This window comes from Nicotiana tabacum, chromosome 8 (assembly GCF_000715075.1).
Source record: "Nicotiana tabacum cultivar K326 chromosome 8, ASM71507v2, whole genome shotgun sequence".
NCBI lineage: Eukaryota > Viridiplantae > Streptophyta > Magnoliopsida > Solanales > Solanaceae > Nicotiana > Nicotiana tabacum.
In genome coordinates, this window is record NC_134087.1 from 197,300,648 (window position 1) to 197,312,451 (window position 11,804).

Consider the following 11,804-nt stretch of genomic DNA (forward strand, 5'->3'; position numbering starts at 1 on the left):
AGAAAAAGAAAAACAAGAAATCAGATATCTAATCTAAGCTCAAGAGTGAAAAGGAAAAAAATAAAATAAAAATAAAGCACGAGAATGGATGCAATTCAACAAGTAGGATTTCCAGTGCTAGGAATTATAGCAGCAGCAGCTGTTACATTTTATGTAGTCAGCTTTTCAGAGATTAGAGAGGTACATATTATACTTTTCTTACAATTTTTCTTCCTTATTGAACTCTATAACTTACTGAAAATACTTGTTGTTTATTAATTTTTCACCTATTTTGGGAAAGTGTAGAAATCATTTAGAGAATTTGAAGATGCAGAAGAATCAGAAAGTGGTGGATTCAAATATGTTAGCTCTAGAGAAAGGAGAGCTAGAAGAAAAGCTGATAAACAAAAACCCAATAAATCTTAATTCTATGTACTCCATTCATATATTATCTAATTTCTAGCTATTGCATTGCCTCCCATACACCTAAATTTTTATGTTCCTTTAACCAATTTGTAAGGTTTGTATGAATATCTTGTTTGGTTTGGTATTTGTTTTAGTCATTGGAATTACCCTGCTGGATGTGAATTTTGGCTAATTGATCTCTCTAGCTATAGTAGATCATTTGAATTTTCTGTAATGCATGAAACCAAGGGTAGCCCGGTGCACTAAGCTCCCGCTATGTGCGGGGTCCGGGGAAGGCCAGACTACAACGGTGCAACCTGTATTTCTTCAAGAGGCTATTTCCGCTGTTCAAACCCGTGACCTACTGGTCACATGACAACAACTTTACCAGTTACACCAAGGATCCCCTTCATGCTGCATGAAACCAAGATTGCGTGTAAAAACCCAAAATCCTGATTGCCATAATGACAATCAATCTAGTTTAAGTGTGCAAGTTGCAAACTGCGCCATGTTTAGCAAGGTTTTTATGTATTTTCTATTGGGCTTAGAATAAAGTTTCACGTTCGTTGTTGAAAATATTGGGAGTCTACATAGAAAGTATAGATTTTCTTAATAGTGTGATGCCATTTAGGGAAAATCGTGCTCGCTTGGCCTAGAGCGGACAATATCACACCATGTCAAGAGTATCTTTGGGTTGTTTTACCCAACAGTTGGTATCAAAGCCCAGATTCAGCGGGACGAGTATGACGATGGTAGAGTGATGGTTTGGGGCTCGATTTGCTTACCCATACGATCTTGGAGGCGCAGACACAAAAAGAATATAATTGCAGGTTTCGGTTGCCATAAATACTCTAACGATGTGGGTGACGACGAACAGTGAATCTCGGAAATTAACCCGTGGATCGTGGTAATGGTCACGGAGAACTGGTTCAAGGGGAAGACGACATATAAGGTATAGGGATCTCTTAATGGTGTGAGACCTTTTATGGAAAACCATGCAAGCTTAGCCCAGAATGGACAATATCACACCACGTTAAGAAGCCGTTTTAACCCCACATTTTCCTTGTAGACAAGCCATCCTTCATTAGAATTTTGGAGCAGAAAGTTGCATAATACACTACCACTAGCAAAATAGCTACAGAAAGTCAGATGAGTGCAACTTGAAAATGTGAACTATCTGGCTATATTTCACAAAGCTTAGACAGTTAAAAGCACCACTTGTGGGATAATACTGGGTCGTTGTTGTTGTTGTTGTTAGACAGTTAAAAGCACAGAGATAAAAAAATTTTTGATGTAGATTGAAGATCAGAGTAAAACAAGTCTAACTATGATAAATCCTCTAAATAGATACATAAGATTTCCCAGCTATTCTAAGATACGAGCATAGTTAATTGATTTATTTACATTACACATCTAATGAGAGTGGCTAAAAGACTGACTTCAATTGGACTTGAATTTCCCCCTCTTTTTCCACTTTTTTTTTCCATCAGCTTTTACTTGTTCTGGGACTTGAGTTCTTCAACTCTCTTTTCAGTATCCTTAAGTGCTTTCCCATATTTGACTATCAACTGCAAAAACAAGAACTATTTTAATCGGTTTTCAGATATCAAGAAACTGCTTAAAATCTTAGAAAAATTGAGAAAAAATCCGAAGAAACGAACATTCAAATACAAATGTGATGCCAAGTTGATCAGGGGCTTAGGCACCTTATCTCAAGCACTGTCATGTTACGCGTGTTCGACAGAAATTTTCGTAAATATGTATATATTAATAATAAGAAAAATAAAAATATTGGATATAAATATATAAAAAATGGTAGCGCTTGTCGTTATAGTGATTTATTTATTTGTTCTCTAGAAATGTTGACAACGCTTACTGGCCAAGTTGTTGGAATATTTCAAACAACCATTTTTAGGAACATACCTCATCAATTTCTTTTAAACTCAAAATATATGGAGGAGACATCATTATGTTATCACCAGCAACACGTACTAACATCCCGTACTTCTCACACTGTGCTCCAAAATATGCACCAATACCTGAGCAAAGAACGAACAATTTGTCAAACTGAGCCTAGAGTTAACTTAATCTTAGATTAAGACGAATTAATTAAAGAGCGAAAGCATACCCCATTCAGGTGGAAAAGGATCGTTCGGAGATTTGTTATCTGTAAACTCTGTACCATGTAGCAAACCAGTTCCCCTTGTCTGAAAATCGGAACAAAATTTAAGAATGGATAAAATAAACCGAAAGTAATTAAGACGTTTTAGCTGGCTTCTACAATGAAAATTACTATACCTCCCCGACTATGGGACTATCAGAGAATGCTTTCAAACCTTCTTGGAACTTTGGTGATATTCTGTTTACTTGCTCGATAATATTTCTTTCCCTGAAAATAATTCGGCTCTTTTCAGCGTTTACGCAGTAGGTAAGTACAACATGCAAGATAGAAAATACTGTCTTTGACATCATTAAGCAGTGATGGTTAAAAGTAAATTAGATGAGAAAAAAATACAACAACAACAACAACCCAGTATAATTCCACAAGTGGGGTATAGGGAGGGTAGTGTGTACGCAGACTTTACCCCTATCCTGGAGGGTAGAGAGTCTGTTTACAATAGACTCTCGACTCAAGAAGATGGGAAAAAATTTAAAACATGTTTTCAGTCCATACAAGAAGGAGAAAGGATTGCATACTTGTATATCTTGAGTGTTTCCAAGGCAACCACACACGAGACAGGGTGCCCGGAGTAAGTAAATCCATGTGAAAATGTACCTAGTTATAGAGAGAGAAAAAGAGAGAGCTATGAATTATATTTGGTTTCAAAGAAAAGACGATATTATATTTTATCGAACCGATAATATGCTCACCAAGTTTGTTGCTTTGAGAATTTATGACATCAGAAACTTCAGGGCTTACAAGGACTGCGCCGATTGGCATATATCCAGAAGAAAGAGCCTGAAAGAAGAGTTAAAGAAAGACAAACTGAGAATCCAGATATAAGCTGTAATTTGCATAGATTGGATATAGTTAAAACTTTTACCTTTGCTACAGAGACAAGATCAGGTTTAATGTTGTATTTTTCACAGCCGAACGTTGTCCCAAGCCTTCCAAATCCACATATAACCTCATCCGCAATGAAAAGAATGTCATACTTCTTGACTATAGCTTGGATCTAAAAATCAGTAGGATGAAGTATTGTTTCAGCTAGTTATATATAAGCATAATACCTAGGAAGAAAATAACGATTAACTTCAGAATTACGAATAAAACAGGAATTGTAGTTGAAAGGTGTATAATAGCAGTAAGTTCTTGCAAAGACTATTATCTTGAGGAGCCCCACGAATTCCTAATGAAATATAAAAGAAAAGGTGTTTGGGGGCGGTTGCCTCGTTCTAAAGCATCGCGTAAGGAAAAACACTCGTTGTTCCTTTATTCGGCAATGCATCAGCTATCTTGTGAAGGAAAATCTAACCTTATCGAAATAGGTTGCCGGAGGAGGTATGACACCTCCTGCCCCCATGACTGGTTCGGCAATGAAAGCAGCTATCTAAGTGAACAAGTAAATTAATCAGCATCCATTCACCATTTATGACACAAGGAAAACATGATAAGTGATAAAAGTAGATAGAATGTTACTGTTTCAGGACCCTCTTTGAGTATAAGATTTTCCAAATTATTGGCCAATCTTGTCGAGAACTCCTCTTCCGTCTCACCTGACATGCAACATTTTAGTAAATAGGTAGTTATTTAGACCGTATATGATCAGTATACGATAAGAGATAAGGATAAATAAATACCTGGCAAATGATAGCGCCAATAATGAGGGCAGTCAGTGTGCAGAACAAATGGAGCCGGCAAATCAAATTTCTGATGTAATGCAGGAAGACTGCAAAAGAACAATATTAACAAAAAGAATACTTGAAATAAGTAAATTGATTACCCAAAATGGAAAAGCATATTACCCAGAGAGACTGGCGGAAATGAGAGTAGATCCATGGTATCTGTTTGAAGGTTACAAGAATGAAGATTATGTACGCCAAAGGAGATACAACATAAGACACGCACATACACAAAACAAGAAACCAGGAGTTGAGAAATCAGATTACGATTTTATTCGAGCAATAAATTTCTTTTTATCTGGCCTCCCAAGCGCATTGTTGTAATACCATACCAGCTTCACCTACAGATTGAAAGCGTAAAAAGTTAATGTCCTGACAATGTAGACATGCAAACACAAACTTGAACAAAAAATAAAATTATCCTATCAAATCTCCAATAAATCTGAGTAGCAGCTAGAGAATCTATTTAAATATTTGAAGGCAATAAACAAAACCTGAGTGTCATTAGCTTCTGATCCGCTATTTGTGAAGAAAGCTTTCGCCATTTTATTTGCAGTAAACAAATCCAGGAGTTCTGTTGCCAGATCCTGTATGTTTGAAAATAAAATCAGCTTGTAATCTAAAAAAATGAGATTTCTTGTCTTTCTGTATAAGGCCACTATTGAGAATTTGCCATACCAAAGAAGGCTTTGTGGTACGATTCCAAAACGAATGGTAAAAGGGCAACTGATTGAGTTGTTTAGTTGCAGCGGCAACAAGACGAGGCTCATTTCCCCCTACAATAATGTGTAACAAGACGACTATGAGTTAAATATTTTGGAGGAAAAAGTGGTACACAAAAATAGTGCACCAAGGATTGTAAGTACCTAAAGCTGTGCACCACAAACCAGCTAGAGCATCAAGATACTTCTTCCCATTTATGTCATAAACATAAGAACCCTATGACAAATCGCACAAACGTTAAGCACATCAGAGGTTTCTTAAGTTGATCGCCAAAGAAAGACACAAATCTAACCTCGGACTTTTGTATGACTAAAGGATCCACATCAGTAGTCTGCCACCCGGCAGTGAAGGGTGCCAACATATCATGTCCCTTATATCTGAAAATATGAACCACATTTTGGTTACTCACAAGTTAGTAAACTTGTTTGAGAGACCGTGTACCTCGATTCTCAAGGTAATGAAATACATTCAGACAACATACCGAAAACAGATTATGTGGCACACTATCCTTTTTAGTTTGTTCCAAAAAGAATATCACCTCCCTATAATTAGAAACAATATCACTTCAAAATTCTCATCCCTCGCAAATGTCTAAGGCTTGTGTTAGACTACAAGTTTCAAAATTCATTCTTTTTTTAAACTATGTGCCCAATCAAACAGTGCCACAAATATAGAGAAGTACTAAATAGTCACTTAGATAGAGATCAAGCGGTAGGAAAGGAAAACAAGATTTACCCTCTAATGTCAGCTGATGAAATATCATTCTTCAAAGATGTTTCAGTGCTACTCCATCTAATCTGTTTAGGATCGCAAACGATTTGTTTCTGCAAATTGCTAACAACAGGAATATGCTTTACACGGGAACCGACCTGTAAAACACAATAAATTAAAAACCAGAATCAAAATGGAAGATTGCATATACTCTGCTAACTGGCAAAAGTTGGAAAGTTAAATGTTTGGAAGGTTGAGAAGTTTGACCGGGAGTTGACTTTATTGATAAGAGGGTCGGAATCCGATTCCGAAAGTTGAAATAGGTCCGTAATTTTATTTATGACTTGTGTGCAAAATTTGAGGTCAATCGTATATTTATAAGATAAAGAAAACCTCATGCACCAACTATGACTCATAACTGATCATCCAGCTGATATATTGGAGTATTATAAAAGATGATGATGCTTGAACATAAGCAATATGTGGATTGTAATTTATCAGCTGTAACATACCAAACAATAAAATCAAAGATCTCACAGTAGAATATATTGAAGGCAGAGCCTTAGCGTAACTGGTAAAAGTTGTGACCAGGAGGTCACGGGTTCAAGCCGTGTAAACAGCCTCTCGCAAAATGCAGGGTAATGCTGCGTAGAATAGATTTTTGTGGTCCGACCCTTCCCCGGCCCCCACACATAACAGGAGCTTAGTGCACCGAGCTGCTTTTTTTTCCACAGTAGAATGTATTATATAATGAACAGACAGATTATTCAAGAACTCTGATGAAGGCACTAAAGCACTTTGTTTAACAAAACAATAACAACAACAACAAAAATCCAGTGAAATCCCGTAAGTAGGTTCTTGAAAGGGTACTTTACGTACACCTTATCCCAACCTTGCGAATGTAGAGATGTTGTTTCCGATAGACCCTCAGCTCCATGAACTTGAAAAGAAGCAGTAACAGTTTGTTTAACAAACCAAACAATAAATGATTTGCTGTTTAAGTTTCTTAGGAAAATCATAACAGACCGTTCTAGCGTTCTGTAAACTGATCAAGGTAATTTTATCTTTTTAAGTCAAAAGAAACTACTGCAAATTGCCTGATTAATACTCCCTCCATTTCAGTTTACGTGAACCTATTTACTTTTTGGTTCGTTAAAAAAAGAATGGTCACTTTCTAAATTTGAAAACAATTTAGCTTAGACTTACAATTCTACCCTTAATGAGAAGCTTTTGTAACCACACAAATACTCTGATCCCTTTTTGACTTGTTTAGGACCATAAATTCCAAGACTTGTTTAGGACCACAAATTCCAAAAGTTCATTTTTTCTTAAACTTCACGCCCAATCAAACAGGTTCGTTCACATAAATTAGAACAGAGGGAATAGTCAATTGTGCCACATTGTCCAAAGTGATATACATGAAGATCCTCCGGATAAAAGCACAATTTTGGATTGTAGACTTGTTATCAAACACCTTTATATATACTCCATTACAGCACTAGAGGTGGCAATTGGTGGATTAGGTTAAAATGAGTCAAATTAATAAATGGGTCATAACTCAACAAGTCGAAATTGTGTCAAAATTTGGTAGAAATGACATCAGCTAGCCATTCTAAAGTGCTGTTAATTAGAAAATAGGTAGTGCATCTTGAATTTTAATTTTTCAATTCAAAGTTTCAGGACAAAAATGTCATGATTAATATTTTTAGTTTAAAAATTCAGGACAAAATAAATATTGGCTAATTCTTAAATAGCATTCCTGAGAATGACTATTTGTGCACTTGTCCCCAAAATTTGTTGGATCAAGAAGGATCATAATAACAGGTCATAATTCAATCGGCTAATTCAATAGTTCAAAGCAAGTTAACCAATAAGTCATAACTCATCCTGTTTAAACTTATAACCCGTTTGGCCAAGCTGCAAAAATCATCTTATTTTGAGAAGTGTTTTTTTTAAAAAAGTGTTTTTCTCAAAAGTACTTTTGGTGAGGAGCAGTTTGTGTTTGACTAATTAGTTTTAAAAGCACTTCTGAGCAGCAATTAGTATTTGGCCAAGCTTTAAAAAACTGCTTCTAAGTGTATTTTTCTCAAAAGTGCTTCTCAAAAAAGTGCTTTTGGAGAGAAGCTATTTTTTTGCTTCTCCAAAACTGCTTCTGCTTCTCCTCAAAAGCACTTTTTTTCCTTCCAGAAGTTTGGCCAAACACCTCAATTTTTTGCCAAAAGTGTTTTTGACAAAAAAAAAAAAAAAAAAGCACTTTTGGCCAGACAGACTATTAGACTAGATGTGCTTATTTTGCCATCTCTAGCTTAAAGCTTCTTGAGGCAGCAAATCATACTTTATATATATATATATATATATATATATATATATATATATATATATGTTGAATCCTCTTAACTTCTTTACATATTTATTTTTTTATTTTTTAAATCTGTTAGGTGAAAATCTTACGTTGACTCTTAACAACATACGGAACTCACCTTAACTAATCCAAAAAGAAAAGAAACAAAACAACCTAAATAGAAATGTCACAACCTCACATGGAGTTTGAGGTTTATGAGTTTGGAATGTCACTTACGCACTAATAATTTAAGTTAATGGATTCGAAATTTAATATTTATACTCGTATAAACCTATTTCTTTTTTAGTTCGTTCCAAAAAGAATGATTTCTTTCTAAATTTGAAAAAAAATTAACTTAAATTTCCAATTATACCCTTAACGAGAACTTTTTATAATCACACAAATACTTTGGACCCCCTTTTGACTTATTTAGGACCACAAATTTCAAAGTCTTTCATTTTTTTTCTTAAACTTCATGTTCAGTCAAACATGTTCACATATATTGAAACGGACAAAGTACTTATTAGTAAAAAAAAAATTGATACATATGTAAAGCTTGAACTACCCAAACCCAAAATGATGATCAATCCTGAACCCTCTACTCTGAGAAAGCTAAATGAAACTTCAAAAATACTTTGGAAGATTATCTTAAGTGAGAAGAAGCAGCAACAACCAAAAGAAGCTGATAATTTCTAAGTCAAAAGAAAAAGGAAAAAAAAAACTTTACACGAAAGCACATTCAAAACCCAGAAGCACATAGCAACAGAAATTATTGTTACAATCAAGAATCCCATTTCACATAATAAATGAAAAAAAAAAAAACAAGAACATCATTTCACATAAAAAATGAAAGAAAAAAAAAACAAGAACCCCATTTTCTATAACAAATTAAAGGTCATAAAACAAACCTGGTTAGTGGCTGCTATGATCCCAGATCCAATTAGACTAGTAATCTTTGCCATTAATTCCCTTCAAAATTCCTTAGGAATTAATTATAATTATATATACCAAAAACCTCCTTATGTTCTTTGTTCCCTCTTTCTTCGAGCTATAAGATTTAAGTTAAACAAAAGCATGCAAAAAGTTGAAGAGAACAAAGAAAGGAAAAAACAATTGACAAGTGACAATCAATGACTCAGCTGTCTTGTTAAAATATGGTAATAATGTCATTTATATAAAGACAAAATTTTTGTAATGTCACAATTCCCTATTCATCGGACATTCAACCAATAGTTATAAATTTTTTTAAGGCTGTGATATTTTTGGGAAGGAAAAAGACCACAAGTTTACTGTTCATTGAATTTGGTCACTAATCATGGTAAAATTCTTATATATTACACAATGGCCTAAAACGCAGTTAATTTTTTGTAAAAATTGCAGGAATCCTATGTTTTTACCAATGATACTATTTTACCAATGCATGTACTTCAAAATCCTAACATAGAGACATTTCTCTCATGCATTGTATCTGGTCTTTATTGTTTTTGTACTAACACAACATCACAAAGTACAACTGACTTTTGGTTAAATTTTCATTGGATCAAATGTTTTCTCTGAACAAGCTAAATCTAAAAGATTTAAGTTATAGATTGATGATGGCGGCGACGACAACAACAACAACAAACCCTACCCTGGGATCTGGGGAGAATAGTGTGTACACAGACCCTATTCTGAAAAGACAGAAAGGTTATTTAATTTCCGATAGACTGTCGGCTAAAGAAAATAAGAATGGCTAAAAAAAAAAGAAACAAAGCAGTAGCAACAAACAGTAACAATAACAACAAGATATTATAAAAATCAAAGCGAAAGATAACAATCAATAAGAATCAATTACAGACACTAATACTACAGGTAAGGGGACGAAAAGGAGAATCACTCGACTACCTACCAACTCTCTATCCTAATCCTTAACTTCCACACCCTCTTATCAAATGTCATGTCCACAGTAAGCTGAAGTTGCGTTATGTCTTGCCTAATCACCTCTCCTTAATACTTATTAGGTTTACCTCTACATCTCCTACTATCCACCAAGGCCAACCTTTCACATCTCCACGTTGGGGCCCGACATCTGTACTTTTGCTCTTCACATGTCCGAACCATCTCAGCCTCACTCTGGCATCTTATCCACGGTGGCTACTCCCATTTTTTCCCGAATATCTTCATTCTTAATGTTATCTAACATGGTATGCCAACACATCCATTTCAACATCCTTCAGCTACTTTCATCTTCTGGACATGAGAGATCTTGACAACCTCATACAACATAGTCGGTCCAATCACCCCCATATAAAACGTACCTTTAAGTTTTAGTAGTACATTCTTATCGCACAACACACCGAATGCGAGTATGCATTTCATCCATCTAGCTCCGATACGATGTATGACGAGGTGGATCCATATTGTATTGATCAGAAAATAGAATTACAAATCTAAATCAAACTCTCAAAGTAGCAACAACCAAATGAACAACTAAAAAGAGGAAAATGAAAAAGAAGAATGGATGGAGATCCCAGAGTGCTCCAACAAGAACTAAGCCAAAATAAAGAAGAGACTTCTATTTGCCTACCCCTACATTTCCATGAGCTGATAGTTATAGTAACTATAATTCCTCTCGTCCAGTAATTTCTTGACACATGTACTTCAACTTAGATCCCAATTGTAGTCCAATAACCTCTTGTTGGGCTGTTTCACATTCTGACCCATGCACAACTTATTCTCAGGCCCAAATACTTCATTGTGGTTTACCCTCGTTTGTAATAGACATCCTCATCAATCTCCCCATTATGTTATAGATTGACAATGTAAAAAAATTATATTTTCAGGATTTGGCTTTTTGGGACCATATTCCCCTCCTTAGAAGCCATTTTTCATGTAGTGGTAATCTAATCTTAATTATCAATTAATAGTTATTGTAATACGTGATCTTATTATGTAAATATTTTTTACATCATCATTTAAACTCGTCTAGAATCATGTACCGTATTTCTATTATTTTTTTTTATTTTTAGACAAGATATCCTAAATGGATTTGACTGTGAAGATCAACATTAGAAAGTTTAAGAAATTTTTGTTTATTGATTACACGTCGTAGATAAATAGGAAAGAATAAGAGAACGTGTACAAAATATTTGGTTTGATTACCCACTCAAGTATGAGTCCGGAACCAAAATGTGGTTTTTTTTACTCAAAATACGCAAATAAGTGTTAAAAAAAAGTTACCAAACTATATATAACGCCACAAAAAGTGGCACTATACAGTAACGGTAACTGCACCGTTACTGTATAGCGCCACTTTTTGTAGCGTTATATATAGTAAAACTGACACATCTTACATAGCGCCACTATTAATGGCGCTATACCCCTTATTACCTGACCCCACCAATAATTTCTGGGTTCAATAATTCAAAAGCGTATAAAGCCACTTTTTGTGGCGCTATATACAAAAAAAAAACCTCTCCGGCTAGCCATTTCCTATATAAACATCGTAGAATCGCCACAACTTCATTCAAAATTTTTTTTTTAACTCTTGCTGGTTTCTATTGTTGTTAAATTCTCCAACATTTTTTCATTATGTCTGAAGAACGTAGAATAAGAGTATCATTATATTGGGGGGGGGGGGGAGGTGAGGTTGTGATGAAGAATAACTCTGTGGGCTACATTTTACCTGCTAAGTGTAATGTTAAATTGCCACTTTCAATGGAGTATGAAACATTGATATCGTTGTTATGCAAAAAAATGAGTGTGAGAAAACATTCAGTGATACTCAAAGTAACCGGAAGATATCCGTATTCCGTTACGCCGC

General features: G+C 35.0%; 1 protein-coding gene and 1 long non-coding RNA gene across 3 annotated transcripts; one reads left to right on the forward strand and one right to left on the reverse strand.

The window, feature by feature from the left end:
- Positions 1-527, forward strand: LOC142162911 (uncharacterized). Its single transcript, XR_012694397.1, has 2 exons — positions 1-180; positions 286-527. It is a non-coding gene; the product is annotated as an uncharacterized LOC142162911 (long non-coding RNA).
- A 1,134-nt stretch (positions 528-1,661) lies between these two features.
- LOC107832742 (gamma aminobutyrate transaminase 3, chloroplastic-like) lies at positions 1,662-9,150 on the reverse strand. Of its 2 annotated transcripts, none has more exons than XM_016660615.2 (18): positions 8,911-9,150; positions 5,686-5,819; positions 5,243-5,327; positions 5,094-5,166; positions 4,906-5,003; positions 4,722-4,814; positions 4,495-4,568; positions 4,351-4,389; positions 4,186-4,274; positions 4,025-4,101; positions 3,861-3,935; positions 3,429-3,560; positions 3,256-3,343; positions 3,082-3,160; positions 2,683-2,773; positions 2,513-2,591; positions 2,308-2,423; positions 1,662-1,952 (listed from the first exon to the last, which is right to left on the reverse strand). In XM_016660615.2, exons 1-18 carry the CDS (start codon positions 8,962-8,964, stop codon positions 1,878-1,880), a joined length of 1,551 nt encoding a protein of 516 aa, XP_016516101.1. In that variant the 5' UTR covers positions 8,965-9,150; the 3' UTR covers positions 1,662-1,877. The 2 variants fall into 2 exon arrangements, with proteins under 2 accessions (XP_016516101.1, XP_016516102.1); XM_016660616.2 differs by having other exon boundaries at positions 3,861-3,931; positions 4,036-4,101; positions 8,911-9,148.
- Positions 9,151-11,804: the final 2,654 nt, after the last annotated feature.

Excerpts from the sequence above, each read along its gene's own strand:
- LOC107832742 (XM_016660615.2), bottom strand. The coding sequence starts at position 8,964 with ATGGCAAAGATTACTAGTCTAATTGGATCTGGGATCATAGCAGCCACT. Across the intron at positions 5,820-8,910 it reads TCATAGCAGCCACTAACCAG|GTCGGTTCCCGTGTAAAGCA; the intron begins GTTTGTTTTATG and ends TGTGTTTTACAG. Across the intron at positions 3,561-3,860 it reads CGGCAACCTATTTCGATAAG|ATCCAAGCTATAGTCAAGAA; the intron begins GTTAGATTTTCC and ends ACTGATTTTTAG.